This window comes from Euprymna scolopes, chromosome 30, assembly GCF_053919585.1.
Source record: "Euprymna scolopes isolate OS-2025 chromosome 30, ASM5391958v1, whole genome shotgun sequence".
In the NCBI taxonomy this organism is placed as follows: domain Eukaryota; kingdom Metazoa; phylum Mollusca; class Cephalopoda; order Sepiida; family Sepiolidae; genus Euprymna; species Euprymna scolopes.
Genome location: NC_136511.1, coordinates 21,539,742 through 21,564,385, shown reverse-complemented (window position 1 = coordinate 21,564,385; position 24,644 = coordinate 21,539,742). Strand labels below are relative to the sequence as shown.

The 24,644-nt window shown below is 30.1% G+C and overlaps 1 protein-coding gene across 1 annotated transcript in view; it reads left to right on the top strand.

Annotated features, from left to right (window-relative positions):
* Positions 1 to 19,813, top strand: part of LOC145254712 (uncharacterized) — a 120,184-nt gene extending 100,371 nt beyond the window's left edge. The window contains exon 3 of the mRNA XM_080113383.1: positions 17,308 to 19,813. Within this exon, the coding sequence (XP_079969509.1) occupies positions 17,308 to 18,444 (1,137 nt within the window). The 3' untranslated portion in view covers positions 18,445 to 19,813. The remainder of the gene's footprint in view (positions 1 to 17,307) is intronic.
* The last annotated feature ends 4,831 nt before the right edge of the window (positions 19,814 to 24,644 follow it).

The window sequence follows — 24,644 nt, the reverse complement described above, 5'->3', positions numbered from 1 at the left end:
TTTGGTTTACCGACCCTTCGGCATTCACATTTGAATCGTCGACTTTGAATGTTTTGAGGGATGCTGAGAACGAATATTGCATTTATTTCTTGTGCGAACGAGTAGTTATTCATATTTGAAGACATTTAGTATCCAACGTAATCATTACAGTTTGGCAAGCAAGATGGCCGCCCGTGCATTTACTAAAAAACACCAAAAAGAGCCAAACGAGTCAAAAAAAATGACCCCAGGCCTCCTTTAACTTTCTTACGATTGGACAAATCATTATTTTTATGTTAAAAAAAAGAGATTTATTTTCGTTTGGTATGAACTCCTGGACCTTGGGACTTATTGAAGAAATGTTAGTTTCAATAAATTAGGCGGAACACTTTTCTATGATAATTTAACCTAACATGAGCACCCACACGTTGACCCCTTCCCCCCAAAAAAAAACATTTTGTTTATATTGAGGCGGCAGGATGTCGGCGGCGGGGGGAATGTTATAGATTAGATTTAAGCATCGAGTTGAAATTTACATCGCTTTTACAATATCAAATTACAGGACAGGTGCTTACAAATCGCGTACCTAAGAGGGCAGAGAAGTCCTGTGGGAGGCACGGGTATCTTAGCTGGTATATATATATATATATATATATATATATATATATATATATATATATTATTATTATTATTATTATTATTATTACATTTTCCCCCCAAACAAGGCACATTGCCACATTGATCGACTGGGCTACTATACGGGACATAATCTACACGGGTGCTATGTGGCGAGTTGGGAAGCAAGATGTCGGTTAACGTTACACTTCAACTTCTGCATGTCAGTACAGTTGGGGAAGCATGACAGTAGATTGACCAGGATTTTTAATGCTAGAAATTCTCAAGCGTCACATTATAAGTGTCCACAGCGTATGTTCTTTTGCTTGTGCATAATACAAGCAAACACGTGAGATTTCATAGCTCCTTTTGTTTGAATTGTGAGCTAGTTGATCCCTGTCCACGAAGGAACATCATCCCTATTCGACCATGGATACGAAAAAAAACAAAAATAAAAGCTATATCTAATGCGGAAACTTGCCATTCGTGATAAACATCGTTTCGTTCAATTTGGCAGAGAATTTTGGATCCTCGTGAGAAGGTCGGTGATTCAAGTTCTCAAGCTGATTAAATTTAGGTTGGACCTTAAATGACTTAGACTTTCTAAAATGAAGAACGCCCTGCTTTTGATGTTGGGGTAGTCATTTTTAGTACACGACCCCCTGTATTGCATGACTTGTGCCCATGCCATCGAATGTTTCTTCAATAATGTCGATATTGTCAGCAGCGCACTGACAGAACTCGTTAAGTGACACATTTGAAAAAAATAGGAATGTTGTTGCTATCTGCAAACTTTTGCAGATTGTGAACCCGAAGAGTTGTGTCCAGTCTTCGAACTTATTCATAGCTGGCACAGTAGCCAGCGTGATAAACAAGTTTTATCAGCAATTTCGATTGGATCGCCAGATAAATTGGCAGGCCAATCCGAACTCGACTTTGTCAACGCAGATAGCTCTCGGCGTTTGAGCTGTAATTGTTCAGACCTTGGCTGTTTTTCTATTGAATGAAAGAAGCATGAAAGGTAGTGAATGACCTCTGTCGCCATGAAATCTTTCACATGAATAAGAACCGCAAATATTTCGTACTCTTCAATGTGAAATTTCAACATTATTCCACTCGTTCGGGCAAAGAGTATCAGGTATCACTTTGTTTCACATTTGACCTGTGGGGGCGGAGCGCCTTTTAAAGAAGAGGCCACTCCTTCAGCGCGAACCACGTGATTTCGGAGTATATTTATTCAGGGAGACTTGTTTTTTTTTTATTTCAAACCTTAGTGAGACATACATTTAAACAAGTGTCTTTAAAGACGAAACAAATATTCCAATGGGCGAGGAAGGAGCAGATTATCAAGATGAAATATTATCTAACGAGATGGCTGTAAGTTTTATTGTTTATTTATATATTTATTGTTACATTAAATGCGTGATTTTATTTTTACTAAGTTATTTGAATTTATTTTTTCTGTTTTCAGACTTGTATTTATCGGCATATTAATAAAACACTTTCTACATAGACATATATTCTTACATTGAGTATAGGATTGTATCCTTTATTTTAGAACCAATATATATCTCGTTGGTTTATACATACATATATATATATATATATATATATATATATATATATATATATTTATATATATATATATGTATATATTTATATATATATATATATATATATATGTATATGTTTATATATAAATATATATATATATATATGTATATAATTATATGTATATATATATATATATATATATATATTTATCTATATATGCATGTATATATGTATATATTGATATTTATGTACATATTCATGTATATATATATTTATATATTTATATGTATATATTTATATTTATGTATATATTCATGTATATATATATTTATATATATATTTACCTATATATTTATGTATATATATATTGATATATCTATATTTATGTATATATGTATTGCAATATCTATCTATATATATTTATGTATGTGTATATTGATATATCTATATTTATGTATATATGTATTGACATATCTACATATATATAAATTTATGTATGTATATATATATATTTATATATATATTTATGTATATATAAATATTTGTGTATATATATATTTATATATATATTCATATATATAAATATTTGTGTATATATATATTTATATATATATTCATATATATAAATATTTGTGTATATATATATATTCATATATATATAAATATTTGTGTATATATATATATTTATATATATATTCATATATATATTTATGTATATATAAATATTTAAATATATTTATGTATATATATATATTTATGTATGTATTTGTATATATATTTATATATATATATATATATTTATGTATGTATTTGTATATATATTTATATATATATATTTATGTATGTATTTGTATATATATTTATATATATATATTTATATATATGTATATATTTGTATATATATATTTTTATATATATATATTTATATATATGTATATATTTGTATATATATATTTATATATATGTATATATTTGTATATATATATTTATATATATATATATATTTATATATATATATATATATATTTATATATATGTATATATTTGTATATATATATTTATATATATGTATATATATGTATTTATATATTTATATATATATATTGATATATATATATATTTATATATATATATTGATATATGTTTATATATTAACATATATATACATATATATTTTTATATTTATATATATTTATATATATATTTTTATATTTATACATATACATTTTGATATTTTTATATATTTATATATATGTTATATTTATAGTTTTGTATATATATATTTATATTTATATATATTTATATATAGATAAAGAGTGGGGAAAATGTTCGACAGAGGTTTCAGCTAGACAGCTGGCTTTGTTGACAGATCGGCGAGAGGAGACCAGGGATTGGAGATCAGACGATCACCTTCCATGGAAGTAAAGATTGAACAAAGGCTCGCAACCTCTCTGCTGTTCTGCTGAAAACGAATATCACATTTAAATTTTGGACATTATATGGAGAAATTACGTTTTCAAAAATTGGGGGATCACTGTCCTATATAAATTTGAAGAAAAATGGGTACCCACTTTCTGGCCACCTTATAATTTCTTTATATCATAAAACAAATGTAACTGTGATTTTCGTTTTTAGCACACCCGAGAAGCGGGGTGTTTTGTTTTTTTTTAAACTGTTTACATTAGAGGGCTCCACAGAATTTTTTGTGAAATATTTAACTGCTGTAGCATCTGTTAACAACTATACACTTTGTATAATGATAAAAAAAACTGTTTTTTTTTTTTTTAACTTACTGACAGCATAATTTGCGTCCTAAATTATGAGATTGAAAATTTACGAATCTTCGTAAAAAAAAGCGCCGGTTTTCGGAGATGCTGAAAATGAATATCAGTTAAATTTTTTTGATATGAATAAATTACTACGCGGCCAGAATCTGGGTGCTCATTTTACGTTAAATTTATATAGGAAAGTGATTCCCCACTTTTTGAAAAGATATTGCTTCATATAATTAAAACTACTAATATGTCGTATATTTAAATGTGATATTCGTTTAAAGCACAGCAGAAAACCTTTAAAAATGTTTTTGAGGAGTTGGAACGAAACTTGACATTGACCGATTTTTTTTTATTCAAGAAAAGGTTCAACGGTAAGTCAAATAAAAACTTTTTTATAAACTTTTATTTTTTTAAGGAAAATTTTATTTTTTTGTTTTTTGGGGCGTCATTTTTATTTTTATTTTATTCTCAAGGAAAAACCTGCAAACTAGAAAAAATTGAAACAAAACTGGGTGGGATAGATTTTTTTTTCTTTTTTTGTTCATATTAAAAGAGATATTGTTGTTTCCTCAGACCGTTGTTTGTGTGTGTGTGTAAATGGTATTCCACATTCGAAATGGTGTGCTTTTTTGTTTACTAATTTATTTTCTTTTCTTCCTCTTCCAAATTGTCGTTTGCTGCTTTGAATTTTCAACTAGCGCGAACGCGTGTCGCGCTGACAACCATCGCACTACGTTGTCTTGGCTCAGCTTTTTTTTCGTCAGACGGCTTAATTTTCTCGGCGACGCTGTTGGCGTCATGTTCGCTGAGTTACATCTGGATCACTCTCTGCATGAGTGCAAACCTGTTTTATTTGTTATGGTTGATTTATCCGGGTTTTTTTTCTTTACTATATTTAGTAGTTTTAGTAGCCGATATAATTCATCGTTCTTTTTATAATTGTTTATTTTGATAATAAATAATACAGCTATTGAACTATACGTGGTTTGTTTGCAATACTTATAGGTAAATGTACCCTGCACAGATATCATAATACTTAAAGTTAAATTCAAATTTTGATATATATTTTAATTTAAACGCGGAAATTAACAATTGGGATGTTGAAAACGTACGGTTAAACAATTCGTTGTAAAATGCTCTTATGGTTGTCAACGGGTTAATGTAGATTTATTTGTAAGAAAATTGCGTTAAAATAACTCAAAGATTATACGGAAATGGACGATGTAAAAAAAATGCAAAAAGTATTAACCATTTTTTATTTGGATAATTTAAACACTAAAAAAACAATTGGGGCGCAGAAAACGTACATAGTAAAACAACACTTTGTAACGGGTTAAAGTTGATTTATTTGTAAGAAAATTAGGACAGTATAATTGTAATAAAGAGTAGTTGCGGAACATCCCCACCCTTCCCATGTTAAATAATCATTTCTAAATAACAGCGTTAATATTTTAGTGCGCAGGTGAAATTCTGAAAAAGTAGCGATTTATGTTTATTTGTTTACGCTGTTATGGGTTTGTTTATGTACGCATACGCAACCGGAAGTCGTAAACCGGATGTTGGGTTACAGCACTCGTTACAAAGTAATTTGACTTTTATAATTATGTAGATTTAATACAAAATATAATTTTTTTTTACCATATATGATATCACATACAATGCTATGGTACAATTATTACCATAAACTGGTATTTTTTAGTTTACAGACCCTTCGGCATTCACATTTGAATTGTCGACTTTAAATGTTCTGGGGGATGCTGAGAACTAATATTGCATTTATTTCTTGTGCGAACGAGTAGTTATTCATATTTGAAGACATTTAGTATCCAACGTAATCATTACAGTTTGCAAGCAAGATCGCCGCCTGTGCATTTACTAAAAAAACACCAAAAAAGAGCCAAACGAGCCAAAAAATGATACCAGGCCTCCTTTAACTTTCTTATGATTGGAAAAATCATTATTTTTATGATAAAAAAAAAAAAAGATTTATTTTCGTTTTTTGACACAAACCGTTTTTTGACAAAAACCGATTTTTTTTCTTCTGGCGCCAAATCTGATAATCAAACCCGTCGCAAATTTACCGCTTGCATGGTATGAACTCCTGGACCTTGGGACTTATTGAAGAAATGTTAGTTTCAATAAACTGGGGGCATCACTTTTCTATGATAATTTAACCTAACATGAGCACCCACACGTTGACCCCTCCCCTCAAAAAAAAACATTTTGTTTATATTGGGGCGGCAGGATGTCGGCGGCGGAGGGAAGTTGGGGCGTTGTTGTAATAGTACTATCTAGAAATGTTTTCTTTGAAGGTGTTTTGCAATGAGCATACATAAAAGATCAGGGCAGACGTTTAAAACCGTTGGCGTAGACCTGACATCTGACTGCCTCAGTCACGGTATGTTCTACGTCTCCATCAGCACGACAGGAAGTTAAGAAACACTCTACATTTTGGCTCCAAATCAAAGAAGTAGAAATGTAATTTACCACGAGGCTTTTCAATGAAAAGTTCTACAAAAGAATATGATAAAAAACTGATGTGATCTGATTGTGGTATGTTTTCAGTATTCAATGTGTTAGATTAGATTTAAGCATCGAGTTGAAATTTACATCGCTTTTACAATATCAACTTACCGGGAACGTACTTACAAATCGCGTACCTAAGAGGGCAGAGACGTCCCGTGGGAGGCACGGATATCTTAGCTGGTATATATATATATATATATATATATATATATATATATATATATATATGTGTGTACAGAAAGTTGTTAGTTGAGATAGACCATTGGTACCGTCGGTTTCAAGCCCGATAATAAGGCCCATTTAAGGAATCCTTATCAAGCTCTCTTCAGCCAATATTCGTCGAATACCCTGCCATACCCTGTCAAAATCCTTATATATATATCTAGAGCTACCGTTTTACTCTCTCCTGCTTTGTCAAGTGAATGGTATATACGCTCAGAGATTACAGTTAGGATGTCAGCCGTGGAACGGGCCTGCTTAAATCCATATTGTTTGTCGGTCAGAAGTTTAGCATTTCTAAGGTGATGGACAAGAGCTTGATTAATTATGGACTCAAATATTTTTTAGAAAAATGGGAGAAGTCTAATTTACTGGGCGATTCCTTTCGCCAGAATTGTTAAAAACTGGTGAAACAGAACAGTTTTCCATCGGACAGGAAAGCAACACTCATTAAAGTTTGTAAAGTTTGGAGAAACTTGAGCTACTTAGGCAAAGCAACTTTTAATAGCACATGCGGGAAGATAAGGTCCACATGCTTTGAAGTGTCAAGATTTTTATGATAGCATGCACCTGAGAAATGGTGATTTTCATATATCTCTATATATAAAAATGTAATTCTTGGTTCGTTAAAAGTTGATGCAATCATATTTCCACATTACCAATGTATTTGACATTTGCAAACAACACATCTTTAGAGTCGAGAGGTGTTTCTAAGTTAATAAAAAAAATTACATCGCCAATTATTAAAATATTAAATAAATTAAAAACATTTTTCGTAAGCCGTTAGTGCGAACCTGTTTTGTTGATAGAACTGCACTTCCGGTTCGATTTATTTCACACACCACGATTTGACGAAACAGAATTAGATTTCATTTTCTGTTTACTCGATAATAAAAAAACATAATTCATTTGTTTATCCTCCAAATTTTGTAACTTAAACATATTTTCTTTATTATATCAGGCAAAAAAGTGTGTCGCTTGCTTTTTGAGTCAGAGTCGTTTTTTATTTGTGTTTTTTTTTTATCTTTCGATGTAAGAAAATATTAAGTTTTTTTTTATTATTAACACTATAAATTGTTTGGTAAGAGTACAGTTTTTTTTTTTTTTCGAAGTACGCGCTATTTTTTAAATCGTATTTCTATTTAATTAAAGTTTTATGTTTTTTTATTCAATTGTAAGGTTAAAATACAGATTAGGTACAAAACTCCCTCCCCTCCCCATGTTAAGAATGGCTTTTTAAATAATAACGTTATTATTTCAGCACGAATAACTCTCTGCATGAGTACCGTTTTTTTCAACTAACAATTAAATAAACAAAACATGGAACTTATGCAGAGAATATACCGTGCTAAAATAATGTTAAACACCATTCTTTACATGGGGAGGGCGTTTTGTATCTATTCTATACTTTCATTTAACAATTTAATAAACAAAAGATAGTACTTATGCAGAGAAGGTACCGTGCAGATATAATGCTATTAAGAAAGTCATTCTTAACATGGGAAAAAGAGGGTGTTCTGTCACTATTTTATACTTTCACCTAACAATTTAATAAACAAAAGAAAATACTCATGCAGAGGAGGTACCGTGCTGAAATAATACCGTTATTTAGAAAGCTATTTTTAACAAGGAGAGGGAGTTTTGCATCTATTCTATACTTTCACCTAACAATTTAATTAAAAAAAATAGATAGTACGTATGCATAGAAAATACCGTGCTGAAATATTTAGAAAGACATTCTTAACATGGGGACGGTATTTTGTAACTATTCTGCCCTTTTATCTAACAATTTAAAAACAAAACATGGTACCTATGCAGAGAAGCTACCCTGCTGAAATAATGACGTTATTTAGAAAGCCATTCTTAACATGAGATTAGGGGTGTTTTGTAACTATTCTAGACGTTCACCTAACAATGTAATAAACAAAATTAAACTTAAGCAGACAAGGAACAGTACTGAAGCACTAACATTATTAAGAAAGCCATTCTTAACATGGGGAGAGATGATGTTTTCTAACTATTTTGTACTTTAGGTGCTAATGCAGAGAGTGATCCGCGTTATTTTTTACATCGTATTTCCATGTTTAATTAAAGTTTTATATGTGTTTTATTCTATTGTAAGATTAAAGTACAGAATAGGTATAAAATCCCCTCCCCATGTTAAGAATGGCTTTTTAAATAATAACGTTATTATTTCAGCACGGATCACTCTCTGCATGAATACCGATTAATGTTTTGTTGTGTTCTTTTTTTACCGTAATTTCTTTTGTTTTTTAAGACAAACTTTAACAAAAATTTAAAGTACTTTTTTTCTTTTTTTTTTTTACAGAAGTTGTTTTTATATGAGAAAATATGAATGCGTTTTCTTTATTAAAGAAATTGGGTACTCGTGCACTTATTGATCCGTGCTGAAATAATAACGTTATTATTTAAAAAGCCAGTCGTAACATGGGAAGAAGAGGGTGTTTTGTACCTATTCTCTACTTTAATCTTACAATTGAATAAAAAAAAAACGACAAATTTTTAGATTGGGTCCACCTCCACAATTTTTTTTTTAAATGACGACTTGTATAAGTTTTCGACTATGCTGAATACGGAAATTCGATTGAAATTTTGTAGAAATAAGCAGTTATCGAGATATAAAAAGTTGTATAATGTATTGTAATCTCTGGCGGCAATCTTTTTTACACGTTTGCGCGCGTCATAAACAAATCTACGCGCGTAACATTGTTGGCCGCCAAAGAATACAATGCATAAAACAGCTATTTATATATCGATAACTATATAGTACAGGCCTTTATATCTTTAAACTAATTGCCTCTGCAAATTGTAAATGAGATTTTTTTATTCAGCATAGTCGAAAATTGTGGAGGTGAACCTAATGTAAAAAAAAAATACCCTCCCCCAAAAAAGATATCGTGAAATTTAAATTTAAGCGCGATACTAAAAATAATATTAGACAGAAAAATACACCTTTGGGTTTGTACTTGCACAAAGACTTGAAAAAGTTGTCAACAAAACAAATATAAAACAAGTAAATATTTTCAAAGGCCAGATAAGTTACTTTTCTTCCTAATTGGATAATTTTTAGTGTTTTTATTGGGTTTGAACTACTGTATATATAGATTCGAAAAAGTTTTCAAAAAATACATGCATAACAAGTATTATCAAAGGCAAGATATGTTACTTTATTTTCAAAATGGATATTTTTTTGTTTTTTTATAATGTAAAATGTTTATTAGGCTCGAAAACACAGCGTTTACTGCTATATTTGAAAAGCACACATGGCGGCAGACTGTGTTACACACATTAGGTTTGGGAAAATGTGTTAAAACGATAAAACTATACGAAATCATGTTAACAATCACAGAATATGTCTTCCTATGTATCGGTAACATATTGAGTGAGGTCCTGACAGTATTTTGTATAGATTTTTTAGTTTTAACTCATTTTCCCAAACTTAACGTGTTCAACAGTCTTAACGTGTTCAACGGCCGACATTTGTATTTTTCAAATATACAGACAAATACTACATGTTTTCGAACCGATTAAACATTTTACACTAAATAAAAACACTAAAATCTTATCCAGTTAGGTAGAAAAGTAATTTATTATGTATTTGATAACATTTATTTTTTATATTTATTTTTCGCCAACTTTTTCATTTCGGTGTTTAGTAATACAAACCTGTTTTATTTACTATAATGTTTAGTCAACTCGAAAAATAAAGCCAACTTTGAAAAATACAAACGGTTACGTAAACTATTGATGATGTTAAGTTTGAGAAAATGATTTAAAACTACAAACTATACAACTACTATCTGACACCCACCTAATATGTCACAATAACATAATCAGTAGGTGTTTGACACTGTTTTGTATAATTTTAACTGATTTTTCCATATTTGACGTATTCAACAGAGTTCGCGACCATTCGTCTTTTTAAAATACATAGATAAACACTGAGTTTTTTGGAGCCGATTAAAAATTTTACATTAAATACAAACACTAAAACATTATCCAGTTAGATAGAAACGTAATTTACCTTACCTTTGCTTTCATTTATTCGTTTTTGGACAACTTTTTCAAACCTGTGTATAGTACCACCCCTTACCAAAATATTAATTAAAAACTCATATCTTTTAATGCAATAAAAAAAAAACTATTTAGCGTTTCAACGTTTAAGCAACGTTCGGATTAATCAACTGAATGTTGGTCTAGTCCAATTCTGCAAGAGTACCATTTGTTTTCATTTTCGCCCTTTTTTACATTTTGCAGTGGATTGCTGGACAAAGAAAATAAGAAACCTGCATTTTCTCTTTATATTAGAATTTTCCATTACACGACATCAAGCCAAACAACGCGTGGCAGGGTACAGCTGGTGTATATATATATATATATATATATATATATATATATATATATATATATGATTATATGTATGTATGTATATATGCATGTATATATGTATTAATGTATGTATATGTAAATATGACTGTATGTATATTTATATATGAATGTATGTATATATATGTGTAGATATGTGTGTATATGTATATATATGTGTGTGTGTATATGTATATAGATATGTGTGTATATGTATAGATGTGTATATATATGTATATATATATATATATATGTATATGTGTATATATATGTATATATATATATATATGTATATGTGTATATATATGTATATATGTCCCTATATGTATATGTGTATATATATGTATATATGTCCCTATATATGTATGTGTATATGGATGTATATGTAGATATGTATGTATATGCATATGTATATATATATATGTATACATGTATATCTATGTATATATGTATGTATATGTATATCAGTCAGGTCGTGTCATATGCTACTGGTACCATGTAACCCAGTACTGCCTGCCTCATGGTCGAGTCACCGGCGACTAAACTGGTTCCCCCACCAGACTTGTTTCGTGAGGAGGGCGGCTAGTCTCCCTGAAGGATTAAAAACAAACCTTTCAAAGGGCGAATGAACTCTTTTTCTGGGTCAACGGCCAACTAGCACCGTGTATATTTGTGTGTGTGTATATGTGTATTGGGGTGGAGAGGGCTCCCGTAAGCTGTGGTGAAGGCAACCTTTCTAGGAGAAGCAAATCTCTGTTTTAAAAACAATAAAGCGGGAGACCAGTACCCGCATAAAGCTGGTCTGCAATTTAATTTGTTGCTGGCTATCTTGCTCTGGCTTGTTGCTGGATCTCAACATTTTGAACCGAGAGAGAGACTTAGCTGTCGTACAAAGCTAAGACTCTGTAACATCATTTTTGTATAGATACTCCCTCAGGCATTTGGGCTCATGGATTTTAAATGTCTGAGGGAATAGCACTCGTCTGACAAGACGTAGCAATCATCATATGTATATCTATGTATATATGTACGTATACGTATATATATGTGTATATATATATAAATGTGTATATATATGTATATATGTGTATGTATATGTATATATATATGTGTATGTTTTAAGAAAAATAGAAAAACCGAATGTAATTATTAAAAAATCAACGTTTCGTCCTTATTTCAGAGGACATCTTCAGGATAATTGAAATAAAAATGTAAGAAAAGAAAAAGTCATAAATCGTTCGAAAAAGACAGTTTTTGAATCCTACCCATGTCGGAAAGGACAAATATGTGTGCGTATGGGAAGGTTGGGTTGTTCGATGTCTTTTTTACACTTTTAAAAAATGCATTAAAATAAATATGTACATTTTTTTTCTTCTGCAAAACTACTCATTTTCCTGAAACATTCAAGGAAAAACGGCTAGCCAGGATCAACCCTGATACCTTGCTCTTTGATTATTATTTTCCCTATGCTAGGGGTTAAATGGTAACCATTTAATATGTATATATATATATGTATATATGTATGTATATATATATGTATATATATTTGTATATATATATATGTATATATACATGTATATGTATATATACATGTATATGTATATATATATATGTGTATATATATGAATATATATGTGTATATATATGTGTATATATATGAATATATATGTGTATATATATGAATATATATGTGTATATATATGTATATATACATGTATATGTATGTATATATATGTATATATGTATGTATATATATGTATATATGTATGTATATATATGTATATATGTATGTATATATATGTATATATGTATGTATATATATATGTATATATGTATGTATATATATATGTATATATGTATGTATATATATGTATATATGTATGTATATATGTGTATATATGTATATATACATGTATATGTATATATGTATATGTATGTATATATATGTATATGTATGTATATGTATGTATATATGTGTATATATGTATATATACATGTATATGTATATATGTATATGTATGTATATATATGTATATGTATGTATATATATGTATATATGTATGTATATATATATATATCTTTGTATGTATATATGTATATATATGTATGTGTATATATATGTATATATATGTATATACATGTATGTGTATATCTATATGTATATATATGTATATATGTATACATATATATATATATATATATATGTTATATATTTATATCCAATTTTTTGAAGTTAAAATTGAATTCGAAGCAGAATGTTAGAATGAACGGCCCTGTGCCAATTTTTGTTTTTTTTTGTTTTACTAAACAAATATTTATTTTAGTTTTTTTTTTTTTTTTTTTTTTCGGCTTAAACAAAACCCTCTATCAGGAATAATTTTTTAAAAATCATACCTTGTTCTTTTTTACTTGTCATTGTTTTGTAAATATATATTTTTAGTTGTTTTATTCCAATCTTTTGAGCACTTGGGAATGCATTTGAATGAAAACTGTTTATTGGATACGTTATTAGTATAATGTTTAATATATTTTTATTTTGTTAAATTTCTATTGATTAAAAACATATTCCTGACATGATACGGCGTTTTCTAAACTAATCTGTACTTTCAACTTACAATTTAATAACCACCGTAAACATTAAATTTAATTTGAATATCGCATATAAATTTTACTTGATCAAACTCTAGTATAAAACATATCATTCTATTGTCTTGCTACTATTAACTCTAAGTCTTGGTGGTAATAGAAAAATACAATTAATTAAAACTTTTACAAAAGACTTGAGCAACCAGAACTCTAATGATAGCTTATTTTCCCATGGTAAGGGCTCGTCTGAGATCCATTATCCGCCCTCCCCTCGCCAATCTTTTTCAAAAAATAACTTTCTAGCTGAAACCACCGTTAATAATTGTCCCCACTCCTTATCTGTGCCTAAATCCAAACGTTGATTCCACGAACATAGGTTCTCAGTTAGAACTGCACGCCTGTGGAACTCTGTTCCGCTTGCCTGTTTCCCTCCCGACTTCAACCCGAATGTCTTCAAGTCCAAGACAAACAAATTCCCGATGAACCACCCTCCTAAGTAATGACACCTTATCAATTCTCCAATACTACTGCTACACTATGCTATAGAGTACTGTACACACGATAATCCTTATCCCCGAGTGGCCATTGGGTCTTTATATGTGGTGACCTCCATGGAAAAAAAAACTCCCGATTCAAATTTCGCACGAAACGGTGTTTACACAGATTCTGTTTATAATATCAAACTTAATTAGTAATATAAACTCCGGAAAGATTTTCTATTTCTCAAGTTAGTTTATTAAATTCCTACGCGAAATTACAAAATAGTTAAAGATTTCCCCTCTTAAGGTTCTCTAGATTATTTACCATGTTACCATTATATTTAATGAGTGAATTTCTACGTGTAATTTGTTCTACTTTTTTATTTTAAGTCATTTTTGAGACTCCAAAGATATAATCCTATGCCGGCAATTTTTCTTGTTCTCACGTAACACTCGAAATTTGCAATTTGTAAATCAATTCAATTATATATATATATATATATATATATATATATATATATATGTAAGCGAAAATGTATGTATGTATGTGTGTGTTTGCTTTTTCTGTATGTCTACAAAAGGCTTTTTTCAGAGAATCGGTCGGTCGGTTAACAAGATTTTAAAACTGTTTATATCACATATAAATCGTAATATATCACATTTAAAAACGAAGCTCGCCTGTCTATTTAATTTGCTCGATGTCGGGAAGATAAATATTCAACATTTGTCGCTCGCCGCATATGGGTTAGTCTTTTTCCTATAACATGTTAGGGAAAATAAAAACAAAAAAAAAAGCGTCTGCAGTAAATTAAATATCCCCCAGTCAAACTTGACCTCGATAACTCATTAAAACGGGTACCTGCCAAATCCAAGTAATTAAATAAATTCAAACGTGTTTCCATAAGTATCTCGCGGTGAGACAATTGTTAACGTCGCACCTTCTTTTTTTTCACAATTTAATTTACAACTTTGCCTCAATGGTTCGGGTTCGATCCTCATAATTACTTTTTTAACCCCACCGACACCCCCGGATTTTTCACACACACCTCCAATCACCCGGCCAACGCCGGGTACCCCTCGCTAGTTATATATAAAACACGTTTATTATTTTTTTTTTTAATCCAACAACGAAGATGAAGTCGCTGGTGTGGTTTAAACATAAAACAACATTTTTGATAAATCCTTGTGTGGCGTATCAAAAATATTTTTCTAAAAAATGAAATTAAATAAAGTGTATTTTACGAGAATATTTATCATCAATCTAGTGATTAAATATTACAATTTTATATAAACTAACACGTTTATTGTTAAAGAAAATCAAACTTATGCAACGGGAATTAAGTTGCTGCTTTTTTCTTAAGCAAATCTAACTTGTTTACATAAGATTGTGTGTCGTGTACCGCAAAAATATTTTCACAATTATATTGAAATTGAGTCAAGTTTTTTTACAAGGATCTTTGCACATTTATCTAGCCAGTAAACATACACTACATATCATACACCACGTGTATTGTATTAAAAATTCAAATAAAACACTTGCTTTTCCTTGGTATATATATATTTATAGTATATAAAAATTCAAACATATACAACTTGAATGAAGTTGACATTATTTTCTGAAACGAAAGTTTTTTTTTTTATTTTATAAAATTTTTGTTGTGTACTGCTAAAATATTTTTATAGACAATAAAATTTAACAAAGTGTGTTTTTACCATAGTCTTTATGAATGTATCTAGACAATAAACACAAAATTACACATGAAAAACTAGTTTATTACTTTAAAAAATAAAAAAAAATTGAAACGGTTACACGTTTGACTTGGATTTTCTAAAACGAAACTGACTTGTTTTGCTTAAATTGTGTGTTGTGTACCGCTAAACTATTGTTTTATAAAACGTAAAATTGAAATAAACTGGTGTCACACAGTTAGATATTTAAGACCTCTATGCTATGATGGTTGACTGAACTAGAGTATGTTACCGCGTTCGAATTTCCGCTCGGCTTATTAAGATACAGTCAACAGACCAATTTTTTAAATGTTTTTTTAAGCAAAAAACAATACCACGTACTTAAATTGTCATGCCGAAAATAGTAATATATCCAAAAATTGCGAAATGTAATCAAATAGAAAGTTGGTTATATTTAAAAGTAATTTTTAGAGTAAATTGGTACAATCCTTGCAAACTCCTCGAAGTTATGAGCTGAAATTTTAGCAAAAATTTTTGCTTTCCCTTGGTATATAGAAACATAAAATCTAGCATCTAATTATGACCTTCAGTGTATGATTTATTGAAAAAATAGACTTAATCGCCAAAATGTTTTTTGATAGAACGTAAAATGCTATTTTATAATAAAACTCCCCTTTTATCAAGTTCCTAAGCCACTCGATAATCTGTTCGTCACTGCAAAATTGTGTACTAATTAAAGTTGTAAGAATTTGGAAAAATTTTATTATATAACCCGGCGCCTTTGCAAGCATTTGTTTACATGTGACTTGAATACGGGATTGTACAAAAACAAGCCAGAAGATTAGTTTAACAGATGGACAATGCTTAAGATTTAAGCGTAGATATTGGGGGGGGGATGGTGAGAGTGATTGTAGCTTGCATACAAATAGTTTCTCATGTCTAACAAAAATATTTTTTAAATGTAACTTTTTATTTAAAGGCCATTCCTTACGAAGAGGTCCCATTATCAGCAATCCAAACATAATAGTTACAAGGTTCTAGGGTCAAATTTGATTTTTATTTTCTAATACGAAACTAAATGTTTTGCTAAATTTTTTTGTGGCGTACCGCTTAAATATTTAAAAAAAAAATAAAATAAACTGTTGACAAACAGAGTTTATAATACGTCCACGCTAACCGAATGGGAGCATGATACTGCGTGGCTTAAATAAACATCTGTGTAAATTCGGGTGTGTTTGTGAAGATACAGTGGACGTCAATTTTTTAAATATATTGTTTTAAGCAAAACCAACATTACGTACTTAATTGCAATGCCGAAATAGTAATATATCCAAAAATTACGAAATATCATGTCAAGTAGGAATTTAATGAAATGTGGGTCCCGTTTCTTGCGTCACTTTGTATGAACAATGGCAACTGATTCTTTCTTTGTTTTCATATCTGTAACTGTTTTGTTATTAAACCTGTTTTTTTTTAATATACACATTTTTATTTTGCAGACGCTTTCCGAGGAAGAAAGACAATTATCACCAATAGAATTAATCAAAACATTAGAGTTACAAGGTTCCTGGGTGATGCCGCACTTCAATAAACGCATAGCTTTTCGAAAATGGAATACAGCTTTCTTTTTCCGAAAAATACATTCCATGCCAAGAGATGCAGACAGATATCACCACTTTGGGATATACACACCATTCAAGAGCGTTGAAGAATTAAAAGAACGTCGACTTCAAAAGAAATATATGATGTTCGAAGCGTTGAACAATCATATTCGTTGGTGGTCAGCTTCAAATATTATGACAATACAGACGGCTGTTGAAATTGCGGAAGAGTACATGGAAGATGATTATATCACAAACGAACTACTCATAGACCTATTTCGTTTCAATTGGGACAATTGGGACCCTATAAAAAGGAATGCACACTGCTTATTCCATGGCATGGTAAGGGTCCATTCGTCAGGTAACGTGAGGAATTTTAATTTCGTGACGGCTTCAAAGGAGATTTCTATGTACATGGATTACACCGAAGAAAAAATCTGGCCTATATTGGCAAAATTAAAATTCAGACAGAAAAAACAAAGAAAAACTCTTTTATTACGATATAAACATGTTATGTTTTATCTTCTCAAATACTTTCGGAGTTTTCTGGAAGCAGGTCCGCCGAGTAAATTAGCCACTCCATTGCTATCTAAGCTAACACGCTTAATAAGTGAGGAAAGGCGTATAAACTTGCCGACAACGCTTTTACATCAGGCGGTAAGAGCGTCCTATCCTTATGGCGTGGAGCTACTTGTCCAATGCGGTGCTGATATTAATGCATCTGATTACCGTAATAATCTACCATTACACTGTAACGTCTTCAGGTTGGAAAGTTGCAATAAAATAGCTTCATATCTCGTTCGAAACGGAAGCGATGTGGACACGAAGAATAACGATGGACGAAGAGTACATGCTATTCTACAAAAAACGAAAATCTTGAAAAATAAGTTGGAAAAAGTAAGTTTAAAATGTCTCGCCGCCAGGGCCATCTCGAAGTATAAAATCAGTGTTATGCAAGACGAATATCCTGAACGTTTACTGCATATTATCAAAATACATGGCGGACGTATAGTTAAAAAAAAGACTAAAGATTAAACAAGATGATACACGTGTTTAGGTTTTCTTTCTAGTACGGGAACTATTAGAGAGAGAGACTATTTGTAAATGCACCAGCTCAGATGTAACAACAATAGTCAATACGAGGCTCAATCGTGGCATTGTAGACGTGCATTGATACGTTTTTGTGTCAATAGGTTGTAAGCGTGGTAAATTGAAACAATTTTTTGCAGCTGTCGTTGCAATGCCCTCATTATACTTTTTAAATACATGATGATTGTTAATAGTTTAGGTGTTTGATAAGAATTTAAAATATGCCTCAATCAGATAAGAATGTGCACTATTTGTTCACAGGCATGGTAAATGCTGGTTCGTCCCATGCGGGACATATTTTAATTGCGAGATGGCTTCAAAGAAGATTTCAATGCATATAGATTACATCGAAGAAAAGTACTGGCCTGTATTGGCAAAATTTACAAGAAAAAATAATAGACAGAGAAATCATCTTTTTCTACGATATTAAGTTAACAGGCCTATTAAGCGACGGAAAACGCAGAAACCTGCTGACAACGCTTTTACATCAGGTTGTAAGGGCGTCCCATCATTTCGGCCTTAAGCTACTTGTCCTATGCGGTGTTAAGATCAATGCACTTGCTTGCCGTAACAATCTCCCCTTACATCATATCAAAATCGAATAGGAAAATCGCAAAATAATGTCTTCATATCTCATTCGAAACGGAAGCGAAGTGGGACGCCGTGAGTTACGATGGACGCAGTGTTCATGCTATTCTACAAGAAACGAAAATCCTGAAAAATAATTTGGAAAAAAGTAACTTTAAAATGCCTCGCCGCCAGGGCAAACTCGAAGTATAATATCGGAGTTATGCAAGACGAGTTCCCTGAAAATGTACTTAATATGATCAGGAAACAGGGCGGAGGTATAGTTAAAAAACGTGATTTAGATTAATTAAACGAGATGGGAGAGGTGTTTAGTTAACTTTCTAATATGGGAACTATTAGAGGGAAAGAGTATTGCTAAATAAAGCAGCCCAGATTTAATAACAATACTCAAGACAATGGTCAATGGTCGCATTGTAGAGGTGCATTGATACGTTTTTGTGTCACTAAATTTTAAGCATGGTAAATAGAAACCATTTTTTCAAGCAGCCTTTGCATTGTCTTCATTATAATTTTAAAATACATGATGATTGTAAAGTAATAGTCCAGGGGTTTGAAAGAAGACATCTTAGGAAGGTTATTATTAGCATTATAGCGTACTCTTAACATCAATAGATATTTACCAAATTGACTCAGGATCAATCAAAATGCATGACGCTTTTTTTGTATAACGACTCAAAATTTGCATCAATAAACTGTATTTTATAACATAAAAAATCAACAAAAAATACCTTTCATGAAACTGTCTTATATTTTTTGTTCAGGATATATATTCTGTTTTTATTTTTATTTTTTTTTATTTAAAATCATAACATAGTGATATCTTAATTAAAGGAGATGTAACAGGTGTTTAAGTTTACTTGATAGTGCGGGAGCTATTAAAGTGAGACACTATCGGTAAATATAATAGCAAAGAGCTAACGGCAATACTTAACACATGGGTCAATGGTGGCATCGTAGAGGTACATGGATACGCTTCTGTCTCAAAAATTCTAATCATGGCCGATGGAAACAATTTTTTCCAGCAGCTTTTGCAATGTCCTCATTGTAATTTGTTAATACATTTTGCCTGTGAAGTAGAAGTTTAGCTGTTTGAAATAAGATCTCCGAGGTAGTTTGGTATTAACGATGGTTTACATAGATTGAAATTGTTTTTGCTATCAGTAATGGTTGGTTCGTTGTTTTTTGTTGTATAGGATATCAACCCTTTTCGGGTTATTTAATGCCAAATCCAGTGATTTTGAAGAAAAAAATTTAATTGAATATAGTCGAGTTCTCTTTTACCAATTTGATTATAGCGTAGTAAACATAAATACAAGGAATTTTGTAAAATTGGATTACTTAGGGGGACGATCCTTCAAGAATTTGTTTACGTTGCACTTGAAGGCAATAAGGTTGTAGTTAACTGGAAAGCAGGAAATCCGAAGAGAGTTCCCCAGGCATGCAGTTCTAAGAAAGAAGCTTTGTTCATGGAATCTGCATTTAGATTAAGGTAGAGATGAATGCTGTGGAAAATTATTGATAGTGGTTTTGGCAAGAGGAGGTTTTTTCCTGATAGTTTGGTGAAGGGGGGACAATAAATTTAAGCGCAGACGACCACTTGCTATGGGAAAGAGGTTGCAGGGAAGAGAAAATGGCATCCCCCACTAAGCTACGAAGTATATTTTGAACTCTGTCAAGGCAATATTCTGCTTCTAGCAGCTCCTGTCATGGCGTAGCAGAAGTACTCCATCGTTTGGTCTTTTATTTTTCAGTATATATTAAACTAAAACATGACATTAAACCTACCATTTTAAATGCTAACAAAAGATTTTTGAATTATTTAATCTATAATACAGCTCCATATTATTCAAGTAAGCAATTGACTTCAGTAACTTTAAAAACATTAATAAAGAGTTTTTTAATGCTAATCAATCAACGAAATGAAAATAATTTTATAATTATATGTAATGTGATGTGTTTGTTAGAAATTATTACGAAATAATTATACAAATAAACGTATGCATATGCTATATTTGATTTACTAGAATAAGTATTTTGTAGTTACATCTAGTATTATATATATAAATACTGTATATGGAATATATATATTTTATATACATACATGTTATATTATATTTTATATTATATATAGCAAGCAATATATATGTATAAAATACAATATATATTATATAAATAGATATATAGATGAAGTATACTTTATATAAAGTATATATATACATTATATATATATATATATATATATATATATATACATTATATATATATATATATAATGTTTTTATTAAATCAAGATCGGTGTTTTTACTTAAATCTCTACAAGTTTATTCAATAGACAGGGTAATAAAATTATGCCGCCGATCTCGTCAGACGATCTAAGCACAAAGAACTCAGAAAAAAACCCGACTTGATTGTTTTATTGTCCTGTTGCAATGATTTAAATAAAGGTATCCTCGGTTGAATTAACAGAAACATCTGTAGATTTTTTTTTATAAAATAGTCATCACTATATATATATATATATATATATATATATATATATATATATATATATATATATATATATATACATGTGTGTGTGCGTGTGTCTACGTATGTATATTTCATATATACATTATGTATAGACGTGTTGCATATATATATATGTATATAAATCAACACACACACATGCATATATATATATATATATATATATATATATATATATATATATCTCAGAGCATTAATTTAGAAAGATTGACTTTTAAAAATGAAAAGTTGTTGTTTGAAACAAAGGCATACGATTTTAAAAATATTTTCCATAATCTTTAGATGATGAAAATTAAAGTACATGAACACGGAAGACAATCATCAGCAAAAATATGAATATTGGTTTGAAATATATTGCTAAATAGCACATCAAATATTCAAGTTTAAAGACCTTTAAACGATATGAAAAATGATAAATAAAGGTTGTCGCGAAAAGAGAATTAACTAATATAATGAACGCATTAAAGGGAGATAATTATTGTTATTTTTTATATATATGTATATTATATATATATATTATATATATATATAAATGATATCATATATGCATATAATAAATATATTGTATAAATTATATATATATCATATATAATATTTATATGTATACAATATATATGAAGTGTTATATTTATCATATATATTATACATATAATATTGATAAAATATATATATTTCATTGATAATATATATTAAATATTTCATATATATAAAATATTCATATATTGAACGCATACTATATATATTAAAAATATATTATATGTATTATATTTATTACGCATATATTATATTCCTATATATATTAAATATATCATATATATTATAAATCATAGTTATATCCTAAATATATATGTTAAATATATCATATATATTATAAATCATAGTTATATCCTAAATATATGTTAAATATATCATATATATATATATATATATATATATATATATATATATATATAAATCACTATGCTGCGAGAGCCCCGATTCGAGGAGTGCTGAGCACAATGTCTCATTGATTTAGACCTGAATTGTCGGAAGCGCCTCGTCTATTTTCTTTTTGGGGAAGGGACCAACGCTAGCTTAATTGTACTTTAAGACCTTGTAGACCCGGCCAGACCACTGATGAAAAATACTTGAGATGAGAAAACCGGTAGTTGTTGCTTGCCAGCTCACCAAGTGATGATAGACCGCCGCAGGAGCCCGGCCTGCGAGAGGGACTGCCGGTGGAGATTGACATTTGTTCTCTGCTACCGATATAATGAAACTGGTCATTTGTCCCGGCATTGTGCGGGAAACGGAGTCGGGGACAAGGTGCCAGCGGCAATCTCTTCCCGAAACAGAAATTAGATGAGGCGCTTCCGACCATTCAGATCTATATCAATGAGACATTGTGATCAGCACTCCTCGATTCTGGGTTCTCTCGCAGCATAGTAGGCGCGGACCTCTGCCGCATTTGGAAGAAGAAGACTACATGGGTAACCAGCCTCAGTGGAGAGACGCGGACATGTTGCGGGGTGGGCGTTGTAAATAATTCGCACTGGAACTGGAAATTCGGCTTACGTCGAAGCGCTGGTAGAACGCTTTGATCTGCTTCTAAGCTCTGATGACATCAGAGCCCTAGGTTTTGCTCACATAACGCAGACGGGGGCGGTTACAGTTTCAGGAGAAGTTTCCAGTCTGCGCTTCTTTGAAGATTGATTAGCCAGACATTATTGTTGAATGTGACCAGCAGCAGAGGGCTTGGCCATATATATATATATATATATATATATATATATATATATATATATATATATATAAATATTACTAGTCTACACGGTTTGGTCAGAATGTTATATTAGCTATGGAATTCACGTATGAGCGTAACACTTAAAACGTAAAGAAAATAGCTTTTTTTTACATAACAGAAACATTTCTATGAAAGTATATTAAAATGAAAAAAAGAATATAGATACGTTGCTATGAGTCGATTTGTTTATTATAATTGATCAATATTGAAAATTACAGTTACTGAATTATAAGTGTTTGGCCATACTTATAGGTAAATGTGCATTGAACAGATACCATAATACTTATTACAATTAAATGCACATTTTGATATATCTGCCTTTTTGTACAACGTTCATTTCTGTATTACGTTAAAGTTATGTTGAACTCCACTCTTCCCATGTTAAATAATAATTTCGAAACATTAACGTTAATATTTCAGTGCACAGGTCAAAATCTGCAAAAGAAGCGATTTGTTTTTATTTGTTTACGTGTTATGTGTTAATGTTTACGTGCACATGCGCAATGGAGTGTTGTAAACCGGAAAGTGGGGTAAATACATCGTTACGAGGTCATTTGAGTTCTATAATATAATATAGATATATAATAATAATAATAATAATATAGATATATAATATGTCATATATATATATATATTATATATGTATCATATAGCCTTTATATTATATATTTATATTATATGGAATACATATACTATGCATCATAAATATAATTATATATTATATATCATATATATTATATATCTACTATATATATTCATGTCTATCATATATATTTTTTCTGTATCATATATATATATATAAATATTATATATATGTCACATATGCTCGTGTGTAATTCGCTATATATCTAAATATATATCATGTATATATATATATATCATGTCATATATATTATATATATCATATTTTATATAACATATACATATCCTGTACGTATATATATATATATATATATATATATATATGTATTATATTGTATACTACATTAAATATCACATGTATATGCGTTATATTATATATATTATTCTTTTTAATTTGGCCATTGTAATATATACTAGTTGCTGCACCTCGTCGGCACACACAAACACACAATAGCTTTTACTCAATATCAAGTACTCTCACCATTGTCTTACTGTCAACGCTTACCATCACTGCAAAAAAAAACTTGACTATGGGCAAGGATAATGAGTAAACGTGTAATAAAATGATGGTTAAAATTATTACAAACTGACCCGGATTCGAACTTGG